Source organism: Pantherophis guttatus, chromosome 4 (genome assembly GCF_059756535.1).
Source record: "Pantherophis guttatus breed Tessera chromosome 4, ASM5975653v1, whole genome shotgun sequence".
NCBI classification, from domain to species: Eukaryota; Metazoa; Chordata; class Lepidosauria; order Squamata; family Colubridae; genus Pantherophis; species Pantherophis guttatus.
Window position 1 is genome coordinate 44,882,607 of NC_142066.1, and position 16,668 is coordinate 44,899,274.

A 16,668-nucleotide genomic window follows, 5' to 3' on the forward strand; every position below is an offset into this window, starting at 1 on the left:
TGAAATCTTGCCAATAAAACCAGAAGGACATGTCATAGCAGTCACGAGTAGCCAACACTAACTTGTTGATTCAGACTTGCATACACACACATGCATATAGTGGTGGGGGTAGGGCATAAGAACTTTAGGGGCACTCCTGAGAGAATAAGGGGAAATATTCCAATGCAGCCAATTTTCTGTTAGGAAATATTTTCTTATTGATGAAGGGTTCTACTCTGTATTTTTTAACTAAATGCAGCCTGAAAAAGTTGATCTAAGTTTCTGAACACCATTTTTGAAGGGCATCCATCAAATATGAACCAAATCAAAGTTGCTGAAGAACAATATTTAGACAAAAAAAAAATATCCCATAGACAGGAGCAACCCATTTCCTCCAAATTCTGCATTTTAGAACTCATTCTTGGTGCATTTTTATGATCCAGCTCTTCATAAATTTATTATCCTAGAGAAAAGAGGTTTCTGTTAACTTTCATAACAAAATCAAAAGTCACTTTTCATACTGCACCCCTGTGATGCAGAAGGAAGCTTTATTCTCCATTTCAATGACAGTATTAAAAATAAATACATGATACAATCAGTGTGGCCATTTAATCAGAGAGAAAGAGGAAATTATGGAGCAAACTGTAGACAAAATAGTGATCTGGCACAAAGAAGTAAGAGAACCCTTGGAGAAAGATGAATGTTAGGTAGATTGATGGGAGCAGCATTGAAACTTGGAAAAAGCAGAAGAGAAGGAAACCTTTTTCCAAACATTTTTAATAGCAATTTCTCACAGCTTCATGTTTCCTAAAGACATATGGGACCATAACTCCACAGCATTATCCATACTAGCTGGGGATTGTTCAACACTTCTGGTGGGTACCACTTTGGGGAAGGCTGTTTGATAGCACCACAGATTCTATAAATTATGGTCTCATCTCTTATGACAATAACCTCTGAGGTAGGTCATCAACGCATAGGCAGTCCATTCAGAATTAATTGTCTGGGGCAGTCCAATGAGTCTAGGTCTAATGTTAAAACGAAGCCTCAAATCTGAAACCAGAAAAGCTAAATTAGTAACTCCAAAATACATCCTGGGAAATATTTCTACAAGTGAATTTGCTGTATTAGGCATGGAAGTACCTATGTATAACTGTAACTTGATTGTGTACTGCATTCGCACAGTCGTTGTCAGCAGTCAGCAACCTTTTCATGTCCCAAGTGGCATCGCCTGGGGGCTAAATTGTCCTCCCCCCACAAACCATTTGTAATCTCCTGAGATGGCGATAGTCTTACCCTGCATTCTTACTAGAATCAGAAACACAGGATCGTAATGTTCTCACATGAGACTTTGTGAAACCTTAAACAAGCTGAAATTTTATAAGATGGGAGGAGGAGGATGTTAAATTTTGAAAATTTTTATGAGAGGGCATGTGAGGCACATCTTCAGATGAGGTGACACATCAAGCAAATGAACATTGCCTCAGAGCTTTGACCAGCCATTCCAGCAGCCATTAGAGGTTTTGTCTCTGCTTAGGGCATGTGCAGAACATCTTTTCTATCTGTTGGAACTGCCAGGAGAGGCCTCTGAACTGAGATAAAATGAAGTAAAGTGGCTGCTTTGTTGATGTTTATAAACAAGGGTTCCACACTGCTTTGTGAAACAGTTTCATTGGGATGCTTTACACAAACCTTTGTTGAAACAAAGAACCCTTTAGAAGCTTAACACAGGCTTATTTTCTTCCCCCTAACGTTAATTTTATTTTAATTGGGCTGGCTGCAGATGCTTTTTCTGAGGACCAAGAGATGCCCAGGTGCACGCAAGCTCTTTATGACTGCCACTTGCTGTGTTCATTGCCCCCACAGTCCCTCCATGTGCTTCTGTGCCAGTGAGCATCAGAAAGCATTTGGTACAGATGCAGGATTTCAAACAAATTTGGCATCTTTCCCTGAAGTGAAGGTATATCCATTTGTAATGAAAGAATAATGAATATCTCTTTGGGAAAAAAGCATAAATTTGGGAACTGAGAAATAGTAGCATTTCTTACCACCAATACCATTTGGTGTTATTTGAATAACACCAAATTCTACCTTCATACATGCTATATATTGATGATCATCTACTAAGTTGTTTAAAAAAGGGGTTGTTTGGACAATGCATTAGAAAAAGGTGGGCTGTGATTTTCTTTTCCTATCTTTTCGTTTGTTATTTCTCTCTTCTCAGAATGTTAAAATTACAGCTAGAAAATATGTAGCCATCCAAGACCAAAATCTCTGTAGGAGGCTTGCTAAATCTCTTTTATAGACGAGTAGCGGTGCATTTAGGGTAAAAAGATAGGGGGGCAAGTTTTACTCAATACAAGGCTCCCAAGCATTCAAATTTGTGCCTGTTTCCTGCTAAATAGAGACTCTCCAAAGACGATTAAGCCAGAATCTGAAATATGTGAATGGTTAACCAGTGAGGTGGAAATGGTTGTCAATGCAGATGTTACACATAGTATATCTTTCTCCATCCCCTTTTCACACCTTAAGGGGAAAAATGCTATTTAAAAATGTATGGGAATTTTCCTCTATGTGTCCCCTATATCTTTCAACATTCTAAAAGCATTTACAGCTGGAACCAAATAATTAACTCATTGTTTAGAGTAGCCTTTAGACTAGGATTCTTCAACCTGGTGCCATGTAGATGAGGATAACTCCTGTAGTCTAACACATTCTGACAATATTGGATTAGGGAAAGCCATTTCTAAAGTGCCATCTGTCATATTTTCGCATAATCTTGTAATTGTAAATAATATCTTTCTGCAGTGCTTAAATCCCACCGAGGAGTACATTCTCTGTACCATTTTCCTAATTCCTTGAATTGAAGTTCTACCTGTCTCTTCCAATATGACATTTTCTGCCCTAGAGAAGTGGTGTGAACTCTGCAAGGCTGCAGCCAAGGACTAATTTCACAATTCCTAGCAAGCAAACTATCTTTCCCCTGAGATAGCTTCACCCAGATTTGAATCAATCTTCCCTTGTCCAGTAATGCGAGGATGTGCCTTGTCCTTCTACTTCCTTGACTAAACAGTGTTTCACCCTCCCTATCTCAAACATTAGGAGAGAATGTAATTGAAAAAGTATGGTTCCCCCCCCCCCCCAAAGTAGCAATACTCAAGGCTGGCAATCATCAAGAAGCAGATACAAGCTTCCAATGTTTCAGGGGGCTCAAGGCTAAGTAGATGTAGATGAGTGAAAAAGTTTCTCCATCTTCAAGTCATATTTACTGCTGCTGAAGTTCTTGCTATGACTCAGCCCCAATTCAATTCTTCCCAATTTGTTTCTGCAGATTCTGGCCAAATCTGTTTTAATATATATATATATATTTTAAAAAATCATTAAGATTAATTTAAATCAAAGGCACAACATTACGATTCCATTTGGGTAACATTCATTTTCTCTGGCACCACCTGACCCAAACCTTCAGTGTTTTGATAGAGAGATTATCACATCACATAAACTATATTTGTGCTCTATTCAAGGAAAACTGACCCATAAGAATGCAATTAGGATCTGGCTATACAGTATATATTGAAAAAGTATTAGAGGTAAGGGATCAGGTTTCCCACCACTATGTCAAGTAGTGGATCATGTACAACTTAAGTCCCAGCAGTGGCCCTTTGGAATGCGAATGTTCTAGTGCTTCCATTCAATTTTCTAGTTTCAGACTTAGAAATTTTCAGGGATCAGGGTAGAGAGGGCAAGCTGGGAAAGCAGAAGAATTTTGGCTGTTTTTAAGAGTGGCAAAAGGAAATAAGACAGATCAATCCCAAAGGATGAAAAACACTCCTTAAACTGTAGTGTGCCATCTTGAGAGCTCAGATACAGATACCCCAATACAGCCTTCTAACTCTTTTTTATTCAGTTCCTCTCACTGGCTGTTCATTTTTAGAGAGTTAAAATTAAACTTAGAGATATTAAACTGGATAAAATGCAAGGGGATGAATGATATGGTGAAATGCTCAGGCAAGGAAGTAGAGGGGGAAAAAAAATAATTTATTTCTATCAAGGGGCCATTGGACCTCCCCCATCTGGAACTCTGATATCCTCCATGTGACCCATGGAGGTCCCTGTTACTGGAAAAAGTATTAAACAGCACCCATTCATAAAGTTAACTTTTGGGTGAATAACGTGGCACAGTCAAGAAGGATCTAAGTTCATCTAATTTCTATGAATGATTCCAAAGCTTAATTTCAGGCAAGAATATTCTCTCTTAGCATCAGTCACAGGAATACTGAGAAAGAAGAAAAAGGGAAACTAGAAAAAGCAATAACAAAAAGAGAAAAAGACATGTCAAAAGTCAAAATATGGCCTCTTTCACTTTTGACTCATGACCACTGTTTGCTTGAGTTTTATGCATTTTTGATACACAACCTCCTACAGATTGCTTCCCCCAAATGTGGCTGTTGACAGATACAAACCTCAACAGTAGTACCCCTGATGGATTACATCACTTGTTAAATAGCAATGATGAAATGAAAGTGCAGTTTGGGTTTTCCACCATAAGCACTGAGATATTTTGGCTAAATGTATACATGAAAGGGTAAAGTGTTCCAACGATGTTATGTCCATTCATGTCCTCTCAATCTCTTCTCCAAACTCAATGTCTCTTAGTAGAAGCCGGGTGTATGCCTGGCATTGGTGAAGCATGGTTCAATCTTTTCATAGTCTATTTTTCTTCCCCAATCCCCAATGAAGTGACATTTGAGACATGGGCTGCTTTAAATTCAAAAGAGGTATGTCATCACCCAGAGGGGTAATAAGGAACATTGTTGTGGTAGTTGTAGTCAGGACACACTTTTTGCACAAGTCTGTAATCTATGCTATAGAAGGTTATGTAGATACAGATAACTTTGAATGGCTTGGAACAAACCCAGGAGACCTGGCTCTGTGTGTGGTTCAGGAAGCAGGTTTTAGAAGGGTCATAAGTGCACAGGGTAGTCTTCTTTGCTTTGCTCACCTTCTCAGACTCCACCCGGCAGTTGAAGATCTTTGATTCTTTTGCCTCTATGAAGATTTGTTGCTCAAGATCAAACTCAACTGCTTTGTTTGGTGGCACCAAGCTGACTGAGATGTTCCCATGGCCAGTGGAGTTATGCCGAAAGAACACATTGACTGTGCCATTCCCATGATCAACCACTTTGCCTGTAATTAAGAGGTTGAGTTTTACTGTCTTGATGTTGGAGTAGAAATCACCCCACCCAAATATTTTCTTGAACTGACTAGGGTTGGTGAGGGAATCTCTTCTTCCACGAGGTTGTTTGCCTTTTCCCTGCTTGGACAAGCTATCTAGGATATTCCAAAATTCTGGTGCATTACTGGAGGCCAATTCTAAGAGAGTTGTATTCTGGAAGTGAGATGGGGTTACAGAGGACTTTAAGGAGACTTGGGCTTTTTTCTTTTGCACTCGGGGTCTTTGTTGAGCTTTGGAGGATTTTCCATTTTCTTCTTCCTCCTCTTCTGTTGCCTCATCTTGGCCACAGATTACCTATATGGAACAAGAGGACAGCAGGACCTCATTATCTGTTTTTCCTTTAGGAGGCAGCTGGACTCCGTGATTTTAATTCCACTTTCCAATTCCATGACTAATGGTTAGAACCATGGCAAAACACTTTCCCAACACGTTGTCCTTCAGATCAGTTGTATCTACAGCTCCTAGAAAACTTAGTCAACATGATTATTGACAGAGAATACAGATTGTTAGATAGAATTTTATTTGTATGACATATTGTATTTGTATACAGATTGTATTTGTATATAATCTGGCCCCTAAATGGAGAGAACTTGTGCAGGATAACTGTGAAAATTCTGACTATTGTCTAAAACTTGATATTCACAAAATAATGTGTTTTTTTGGTCTCTCATATGTATGATTTTATCAGTTAAGATTTAGTATTATAAGCAGATCAAGGCATTTTGATTATTGATCTCTCTCTCCCCCCCTCCTCTCTCTCTTAAATTGTAGTGTAATGTGATATATGAGTAGCCTATAAGTAGTTTCTATATATTTATAAACCTTTTAATTTCAGGAAAAAATTGGCTTTTACAGCAAACTAAAAGCCCAGTGCCCTGGAAAAAGGAAAGACCTACTCCTATGCGGGCAATGATCTTTTAAACTTCCATCTGTGCTAAATTTGGTTTTTTATTACATAATGCCATGAATAGATTTAGTGCTTGACAAAAAGGTCTCTACCCCAAATATGGTTCCCAAATGGAGAGACGTCCAAAATTAGATATAAAGTAATAGATGAGTTGTATGACTTTGGGTTTTGTTATGCCTAGATATGAAGAAAAAAAGGCAAACAATGAATGGGAAAATGTTCCAAAATTCAGTTTAAAAGAGTAGGAGAAGAGAGAAGACAAGACATATTTTAAGCATGCACTAAATTATAGTTTATCATGATAAACTTAAACCCAGTTAATCCTCAATTTTGTGTGTGTGTGTGTGTGTCCAATTTACTCCAAGAAAATACATTTCAATGATTAAAATGTTAAACTGAATTTGGAAATTATGTAATTATTGAATTAGGACCAAAAAAAACCCCAAATTCTACTTTTCTCTTTCATGACTCTCCCATTGATTCATGAAAACACTTTAGTGCATTTTAGATCCTTCCCATGTCTTAGATCCTTCCCATACTATATAGGGAAGTGGAACATTAGATCCCATAGATCCAAATTAACCCCTCTTCATGACACCCAGACATGGAAACTCACAGTATTATTTCCAGACAAACTGAAGAAGGAGTACAGTGTATATAATCGTCAGCTTCTGGAGGATTTAAATCAAATAAACAATCAAGCATTAAAGAAGGAAAGAGTATACTGTAATATTGCTATCCAAAAATTATTGTTTGAGTTGAGCAGCCCTAGAAGCCCATTAAATAATAAATCAATTAATTAAAAGATATTTGAAGGAAAATAACTTCATGAACTACAGTGAGAAAATTGCTTTTGTAAGCAAACAAAAGTGAAGATCAACCATGGTTTGGCAGGATCACAAAACCAATTAATGAAAACAGAATCAAAAGCCACAGGATTTTTTTCTTACAGAAAATGTGAAGAAGGGAGAAAAGAGATATGGACCAAGGAGAAAAGCAATGGTTATTTTTGAACCATAAACAATAGTTCCTCAGTGAGGCCACGCCTAGAATAAAATTGCATGCATAAGGAACATTAAAGTGAAAACAAACAACCAGAACAACAAGTAGCACAATCCTATGTATACTTTTGAAGAGTTCCAGTGTTGGAAATTAGAATTGTAATTGTTGAATTAAGATAAAAAAAAGAAAAAAATCCTCACTTTTTTTCTTTATTCCCCTGTTGATGCAGGAAAATGCTTTACGGCATATAAACCCCAAAGCTAGTTGGAAATCCTTCCCATATTGTGATTCTATAAGGAAGTGGAATGTTAGATCCTACAGATCCAAATTCATCCCCCTAGATGTTTTTTAACCCATTTTTACCTAAAATGGGTTAAATTAATCCATTAATTCTGAATTCAGAAATTTGATGCAAAAACTTCCAAATCTTTGGGAGAGTTCTAGCATTTGATTTCCTCCTTCAAGGTTATAATACATCCATCCATCCACCATTCCCTCTTTTCTTTCTGCACCCCCCTTCTTCTCCAATTTCAAGAGGAAATGAGTAAAATTCATATCCTAAGAGCTACCAGAGGAAGGTATCAAGTAGAATTAAAATAGTGCATAAAAAAGGAAACCCAATTCTGAATTTTCATAGGAACTAGCATGGTATTCCTTCCCTCCCTCCTTCCCTTTTTAGGAAGGACAAACTCTTTCTTCCCATAACCTTCCCAAGGGGTTCTCAACCTTGGCAATTTTAAGATATAGGACATCTTAAAGTGTCCAAAGTTAAGAAGCCCTGCTCTGGAAGGAAGGTCCATCCCTGAGTGTTTGCCTTAAACATGCTAACATTTACTTAATCCAGGCATTTAACTGAGTGGCCTTTTAACTGGTGTACTGACCCAGTGAGTGGTTGAAAGCTATGAGCAAAGAAAATAATAGGTAAGCGTCTGGATATTATCAACTTCAAATGGAAGAGAAATACTAAAATGAATGGTACAGACTGATAGTTGCAAAACGTTGATTCTTTCCTCTTACCCAATTTTAGCATGGCCTGTGGATCATTCAATACAGCTTGATTGGCTAGGTACCCCAAGGGTTTAGGAACTGGACTGTCTTAAAATAAATAAATAAAACTGTTGACTTGCCCATCCACGCCCATTTGTGTGTATAGGTAGGCAGGTATTGGGTTCTCCATGCTATCTTGCAGAGCTCAGGACAAACAAGGAATCAGTTGCTGCAGGTTTGGGGTATTCAATGGTTTTCCTGCAATGCAGCCTCTTTCTGGGGCTGTTTAGGAGGAACCCACAGCCTTTCCTTTTCTACTTCTGGATTGCCTAGGGAAGCTTAAAGAGAATCCAGGCTGTTTAGTCAGAGCCTCCTCTTTCTCCAACAGGAAATTTCATTGATCAGATTTGTATCCCACATTTCCATCAAAAGAAAGAGCACTTGAGAAATTAAAACAGAAAGCAATTAATTAAAAACACAGTGAACAAAAGTAAAATGAGCATAATGGAACAACTGCAGACAAAAAGTTTAATATGGTGAAATTGTGCAATCATTATAAATAAACAAAAATATTCAGAAAGCTATAAAAACTATTTCACTAATCTATATACCATCTTTTAGCAGAGACCACCTTAGTCTTTTATTATAATGTAAGCCGTCTCATGAAAAAAGAAGGAAATCACACCATTTATTACGGGGAATAAAAGGGATACTAATATTTCCCTGAGGTTCCCAGTGTGCACACACACACACACACACATGTGGATTAATCAGGATACATGTTCAAGTTTCCAATCAATTGTCATGCAAATCTAAAGCTTATGAGAATTGTTGTCAAAGACATTCGGCAAAAGGTTGGTTCACGACTTTTGCTATTGACTTTTACTGTTAAAATAAATGCTTTTGCAATGCCAATTTAAAGTTTTTCCTGCTTAAAGCAAATCCCAGATCATGCCCATCAACCTATGCTAGATCCACCACTTTCAATGGTCCAGTGACATCTTTGAATTTCTGCCTCATTATCTTTCTCTATTAGGATTGGAGGAGCCTAGAAATGCTATATAATAGTGATTGTTCTTAGGACACATAACATGAGCTGATTTATCAATGGAAAATATGATAATGCTTGGCTAGATGGAAATGAGGAGGAGGAGGAAGAGGAGGAAGATCCCACAGTGCATGAAGTGGATACACAAAATAGTGGAAAATACAGGAATGCAACCACAAGAATTGCCTAAGTGGTGTGAGAGAGATTGGAGACTTTTTATTTATGGAATCACTAGGAGTTGGTTACAGTTTGACAGACCCTATCAACAATAGAAATGCCATAAAACAAACTCATGTCTGTTTATGGTAAGATTTGAAGACTGCCCAGAGACAGTCTGGACACACCCTTAGTCTTAAAACCATCAGTGAAATAGCTATAATTATAGAAGTAATAATACTATGAAGAATGCTTAAATGTGGATTTCATCAAAAGGCCTTTTTCCAGAAGTGATATATTGTAGGGATAAAGAAATGTAGCTACCAGCTGTTGCCCCCTCCCCCTATCTCCCATTAGTATTCATGATAAGGATATCAAAGCAATCTGCTTGATAGATGGCCAGACTATATATCTCCACAACCCCATAATGACTATTCCAAATTTTCTGAAGTTGGCAACTCACAAAAACCATCATTCTTATTTAGTTTGAGCATTATGCTGTTTGTACAAGTATGAGAACTGTCATCCAGCATACCTTGAAATAGGACAAAGTGACAAGGACTGTATATTTTGATGTGAAGCAAGAACTCCATGTACCATTATTACTCCCTGACACCTTCAACTGAGATATGCCAGAGATTGAAATAAAGAGGTTTTACATATGGCTTTAGAATATGCAAATTCTAAACCTGTTGTCCTGATATTTTATTTGGCAAGTATTTGGCAGATAAGGAAAATTAACAGATAATAGAACAATAGGAACATTGGAGATCTTCTAGTCCAACCCCCTACTCAAGGAGAAGACCCTATACTATTCCAGACAAATGGTTGTCCAGTCTCTTCTTAAAAGCCTACAGCAATGGAGTACCCACAAGCTCTGAAGGCAAGCTGTTCCACTGGTTAATTGTTCTGTTAGGAAAGGTGGATTTTGGATAGGAACCCATAAATATGGAAAGAATATGTAATAACCTCTTATGATAGACTTGGATGTACTCTGCTTCTGATCCTGGAGATGATATATATAGCCTTTGATAAGATTACCCAGATTTTGGAATTTGTTTCCAATATTATATAATAATAGCCATTAGTTTAGATTGCATGAAGAGAGGATGAGATCAAAGATGAAGAGCAAATTCATGTACCCTAATGCACTATCTGATGGCTGCATAGGATCTTTTGAATCAGAGACTGTGGTTCCTTAAATAGTAGTTGCTCTAGACACCTTTCAGATTGTGTTTATGAACTCCCTGGATCCAGCTCTCTGGATCTGGTTAGATCAAAATTGAATGTCCCTTGGCTTCTCCAGCTATGCTCTTCTTATGCTCTTAGTATTGTAATTCCCTTTGAAACCAAACTAAATTGTGGGCATCATTGTATCTTGCGGCAGCAAATTCCACAGCTTAATGATGCTGCATGCAAAATATTTCCTTTTCTCCCACTATTTGGCATTAATGGATGACTAAGGCTTCAAGAATTGTGAAAGAAGGGGGGAAAAAAACTCTATTCCTTCCTCACTTTCTCTGCAACCAGAATATTTTTATACACAGTTTTTATGTTGGCAGTTTTGTTTTTAATTGCTTCCCTAACAATCCCCAACAAGTGCTGTTTCTTTTGACAACAGTTACAGTAAATATTTTAATTAAAGTTTCTACCAAACCCTTTGGATTCCTTTTTTGACTAATTACATTTTTTCCCTTAGACCTTATCAAATGAAATCAGGATTTCTCTCTCTCCATGTCCACCATTTCCATTGCTTACCTTGTGCCATATGTGTGAGTTTAATGCCTGCTTTCGTTGTTTGAAGAGATCATTTGGTAGCCTTTCAGAAGCTGCATTTCTTTTAACTATTCCAAATAACTTGACGCTGTTAGAAAACTTGGCCACCTTCCTGATTGCTCCTACCTCCAAATGGTTTAGGAACAAGTTAAAAAGCAATGATCCTAATAAAAATCCTAGGGGTGGGTGGGAAAATATTCAACTACGTTCACTGCAAATTCTATCCATCTATTCTTATTCTCTGCATTGGGCACTTAATCTGACATTGATCCATAAAATGACCTTGACTTCTATCTCATTATTGCCAGACTTATTCTAATGTTTCCGATGTTTGTGTTCTATCTCATTATTGTCAGACTTATTCTGATGGCTGGGAATTCTGGAGTTGTAATCTGGTGGGTACACTACTGCCTACCCTAGACCCAAATTTATCTATATTTCACCTTTTGGTTATATGTTTATATGTCTACCTTCCATCTCATCAGGGACTGTTATTTCTGAACCAGATATGGCCATCACCTGCTGGCTTCCCCCAAGGAACTTCATAAACATTGTTCTTTTAAAAGCTCCTCAACTTCTTTTTTACCATTAAAAAATATTTGAGAAGAGGAGGGCAGGGGCAGATGCTGGGCAAGGTGATCTGTTCAGAACCCCGCGGCACTGTTGTCAGGATGACTAACATACTGGAAGGCTGTATTACTCATTCACATGATCTAAGCATCATTTTTGATTCACATATCTGCTGGTATATACCATCTTAGCAGGAAACCAGTGCATGAGGATATCACCAAATGCAGTGGGGCTTTCTCTCAGCCTGAGATGCATGCAGCAACAGTGGTAAACCCGTTGCCCTCCACCATTCACTGAAGACAATTCCCAGCATGCCTAGTCAATAAAGCCATTGGGGAAAGATGCTGGCAACTGTAATTCATCGAGAAGACTGCAGGTTTTCCCTTTCTAGAAATGGTAGAATTATAACTGAAGGTAGGATAGGAATACTGGCTGCATACCTTCAGTCTGGTGCAGCAGTTCAAAATATTAACTTGGTAAATAAACCTCTGTTCAGCTTGGGTTTTTGGTATGTTAATACTGGCTTGTCCTTCAAGATGGCTATTTACTTGAATATTACAAAAGGATTCCCTCCTAGAATACTCATTCACTCACTCATACACACACAAATGGATTCCTTCTTAGAAACACACACACACACACACACACACACAGAGAGAGAGAGAGAGAGAGAGAGAGAGAGATGCACACATTAAAAAAAAACCTTTTTCTTAAAAATCCCTCTTTCTGACATCAGGAAGAACTTTTATTCATCCATGATGACATTAAGACCGTTGATCTAAGCAACCAAGTCAGCCAGGCCAGGCCACAATCATTTTAGTTGGAGCACACATGTCAAAGTTATTACAATGCTGCTCTGAATGGCTTCACTCAGAAAAATAATGAGCTGTGCCACCAGTAACATTCCCAGGATTCTCACATGCAGCGTCTGGATAAGATCTTTTTTTGGGGTGAGAATACTTGACCTTCAGCTCTGATGGCCATCAAACTGGGTGGTTCTGTATATTTGCTTGAATTAACAGCACTTCCGCTGATATTAACCCAGGGAGCCACTGGGACTGCCTCTGTTGGGTGCCAAATAAGACTTGGCTATTTTTATGACATTGGAGCCAGTGAATGAGTTTCCCAGGTCCCAGTCTAGAGACAGGCAAGTTGTTTATATATTCATCTTATAGTGACCTGGATACTGGAGTCAGTTTTTAGAAGGAGGGGGATATATACAAAGGATGACATAAGAACCCTTGTTCTTATAGCTAGTAAACTTGTTAAATGGAGCCCCGTCTCTAGGCAGAGGGGGGTGGTGGTGGTGGTGGTGGTAGGGGGTGGAATTTAAAAATCCTTCATTATAACCAACTCCCATCTGCTGGGGATTCATTAGATGTCTGCCTCTAACATCCTCTCCATTTCTACATACCGAAAATGGGGACAGTAGTTGCTATCTCACCTGGTGATTACTTATTTAAAAATAGTGTATTTTTTGATCTTCTGGAACTTCAAAGCAACATTAAAATATCCCAGTGTTACAAAGTGACCCCCCCCTTTTCACGCAACATTTTTTTTTAAATAAAAAGGATACTACCAATGCATCTGTCAGTAGTATAATATTAAATTATATCATTCTGGTACAAAAAACCCCTTGCTGCACTTTCTAAATTAAAAGGCAACGATTGAAGACTTGCATAACAAGAGATCTCTCCGCTCCATTTTCAAGCTTGTTTGTGTTGTAAGAAGTGACCACAGCTGGTTGAAAACAAGATCTTTGAAGAGTTTGGTTGAAGGAGCTTCCTCTTTTCTTTGCTCCTGAGTTAAGGAGACACTGGATTTCAAGATAAGTGCATAGGTTTTGCAAGTAAAAACCCACTGGTTATCTTAAGGCAAATATCCAGGGTCCCCAATAAGTGAATGGGCAGAAGGTCCCCTAGATGTCCCCAAAAGAGCCAAATGACCCCATTTTTAAGTCAGTGAGATCACTACATTCGCATCTAACATTTACACTGGGAGTCAAAACGTACAATATGTAACTTCACAATTAAGAATGTACTGGGTTCCATCCCAAGCATCTCCAACCTGGATTCAGATGGATTCAATATTTAGGAACCAGCTTTCCTTGTAAACTAGGAGAGCTGCTTCTATTCTGAGCAGAGAATACTTGGCTGAAAGTGCTGGAGCTTTGATTCAATATAAGGTTCTTGTTGCAACAGGAGACTCTTCTGGCTCCTTCTAATTTCTAGAATCTTGCCAAGTGGCCCCTCCCAACTTGCCCCTTTAGGAAGGACAAGAGATTGCAATCTTGCTCCTTGGTGCAATCCAATTTATTTCCATCTGCACAAATTTTGAAGAAGCCATTTGTTAGTGAGAGAGGGAATGTATTTTTAAAAAGAGGATAAGGCAAGGTGACAGAGAAGAGGCAACCACTGACCAGACAGGAGGCAACTACAAAATCCAACCAGTCAAACCCAATCTGTTAAACCCAGCTGCAGTGCTGGGAGGAAGAGGGATCTGCACCAGATCCACAGGGAATAAGGGCACTCAGCTGCCAAAGAAAACTCTAGGCTGCTTTCCCTGTAGACCAGCATGTTTTTTCTTCCTTTTTGCAAGGAACAACCCACAATTGAGGGAAAAGCAGTTTAGCAAAGAGGAGTTCTGGTCTGTTTGTGCTCGTCTCTACCAGAGAACATGAGATTGTTCTCAGCTGCAACCCAAGCCGCTTCTAGAGGAGATGAGGCTTGGAGCACTAGTTCGAGTGGGGTTTCTGCTTTTTCCTGAGCTGAAAAATACAATATGAGGAGGTGGGAGGCAAGAGGTCATTGTAGTTTTCAGTGATGCTGATCAAGCCAATCCAAGACAAAAGATACCTCCTGCCCTATCCTCCCATTTAATCACTGTTTACAAAGCCTCCGGATCATTTCCCTGTCTCCCCTCCCTTCTCCACTGGTGGAGAAAAAAACAAGCAGAGAAACGAGCTCTTTGGATCACAGGAGTTCACTGCTGTCGATCAAACAGTGAGCAGCACATCTTGAACTCGCAACTCCAGAGAATGAAGGGAGGATTTTAAAATTAACTTTGTGCTTGTGCCTTTCCATTCTGACTGACACAAATGCTTCCTCTCTGTTGATAGGTAAACAATGCTTCTCAGCACTAGTGCTGAAAACTGTTCTGTTCCTATGGCCTACTTTGCTAATTAAATTTTGTGAATTTCAGCAGCCGCTTAGAAGACAACTCCTACAGAAGATAGATGGAAAATTATTTGCATTTTCAAAGGAGAGATAGAAAATATATTCTGGCAATCATATCATTTACTTTATTTCAGCATGGGTTTCTGGCATTGGATTCAAATCTCTCTATGAACGTCAAAACTCATTCAGGGGCAGCCTTTTGTATTTGTATTTGTCTATGTTCAGCAGCTTCCCTTTGCACCCCTGTGCTTGGAAGATTATTTCACTCCTCTGAGTTGCACCTTCTTCTTCTTCTCTGGGGCAAAACAGACTGCCATATGTGATGGCTTTCTAGCAGTGGCTTCAGGGAAACGTGCCGGATGAAGTTTGCTTGGGCAGGTGATATTGCTATGAGAAGGGATAAATTTATCCTCCTCCCCCCCCCAAAAAAGCCAAATTGACTAGAGATTCTACAACTTCCAGCTTGTGACCTCACTCACTTATCTGAGATCTGTAACAGTTCAATAAACTGTTTTTTAAGCAATAGATTCAATCTTTTCTCTTTATGAATTTGGGGCTGTAAAATAATGTTTGTTCTGGCAGAAATGCCAATTCCCTGTCTCAGTGTCCTTATAGAGCTGCGGTTAAAGTATTAAACAACATCTGGAGGGGCAAGATCTGGTCAAGACTGTCCTCTGCCGCGGAGGTTCAGTGGATGACTTTGAACTAGTATCTCTCTCAACTCAATCCAGCAAGGCTGTTGGGTGGGGGGGGGAGAGAGAGAGAGAATTGGAGGGAAGGAATGCTATGTAGTCTTCCGTTTAAGCTCCTAAAATAAAGGTGGTATATACATCTAGCAAAATAAACATATCCTGGTAACTGTTAATAGGCTGCTGCTGAAAGCACAAGCAAAGAATCATTGCAAAGGAAAAAGAGGCGGCATTTATGGAAAGATGAATGAAAGGATGGTCCTAAACAGAAGGTTCCTCTGAAAGCTAAAATGCAATGACCTGCCCGGCGAAGTTGGTGCAAGGACAATTGGAGAACAGAGTGCAGCGCATGCCAAACTAGAAGTGCTATTAAGACAGCAGACCATGAAACTGCTTGGACATACTAATGTAAGAAGGCGGTTTAAGAAGCAGCCCTTTGACTTTACATTTGCCAAAGCCATGTCACTAGCACTAACATTACCCTTTCCCCAGCCCCTCGGTCACTCACCAGAAGATAGATGCTCCCCTGGATAAGAAATATGAAACAGCACCGAGTCAGCTGCATATCTTCAGCCTCTTTGCTCTCCTTCTTAGCGATCTAAGAGAGCTCTGTAGTGCCTCCTTGTTTTTGTTTGGTGTGTGTGTGTGTGAAGGGGGATGATCTGGCCTCTGGCCTCCTAGGATCCCCCCATTCCAGGCTTCGTCTTGATAGTCTCTTTCCAGCCAGGCATGGGCAAAACGCAGCCTTCTTCTCACCCTCTGCAGCTGGAGATCTCCATGTGGCTGCTGCCTGCTTCCAGCTTTGCTGGAGACTCGGGCAAAACTCACTCCAGTCTCTCGCTGCTTCCCTCCCACTGACAGGTGCCACTGCTGGAGCAGCGGAGTCCTGCCTTAACCCTTGCCTGCCTGCAAACTTTGAAACTCAGCCCTGAACTGGAAACTTGCTATAGTACTTTGAAAAGGAGGAGGAGGAGGAGGTGGAGGAAAAGAAGAACTAAGCTCCAGCCCATCTACCCCCTACACAGCCGGGCTAGGATCCAAGACAGGAAAGCTGAAGAAAGGCAAGAAGGAATACAGTAATGCTGTAGTTATCCAGTATTAAAATGACCAAAAAGATTTTAGAGGGATGGGTAAAGATACCG

At 39.4% G+C, this 16,668-nt stretch overlaps 1 protein-coding gene across 2 annotated transcripts; it reads right to left on the minus strand.

The window, feature by feature from the left end:
• Positions 1–491: 491 nt before the first annotated feature.
• NXPH3 (neurexophilin 3) lies at positions 492–16,373 on the minus strand. Of its 2 annotated transcripts, XR_004591089.2 has the most exons (3): positions 16,035–16,373; positions 4,443–5,509; positions 492–1,032 (listed from the first exon to the last, which is right to left on the minus strand). XR_004591089.2 is itself a non-coding variant. In XM_034415478.2 (2 exons), the coding sequence occupies exons 1-2, from the start codon at positions 16,089–16,091 to the stop codon at positions 4,766–4,768; spliced, it is 801 nt and encodes a 266-aa protein (XP_034271369.1). In that variant the 5' UTR covers positions 16,092–16,373; the 3' UTR covers positions 492–4,765. The 2 variants fall into 2 exon arrangements, 1 of the variants encoding a protein (XP_034271369.1); XM_034415478.2 differs by having other exon boundaries at positions 492–5,509.
• Positions 16,374–16,668: the final 295 nt, after the last annotated feature.

Excerpts from the sequence above, each read along its gene's own strand:
- NXPH3 (XM_034415478.2), bottom strand. The coding sequence starts at position 16,091 with ATGCAGCTGACTCGGTGCTGTTTCATATTTCTTATCCAGGGGAGCATC. Across the intron at positions 5,510-16,034 it reads AGGGGAGCATCTATCTTCTG|GTAATCTGTGGCCAAGATGA; the intron begins GTGAGTGACCGA and ends TGTTCCATATAG.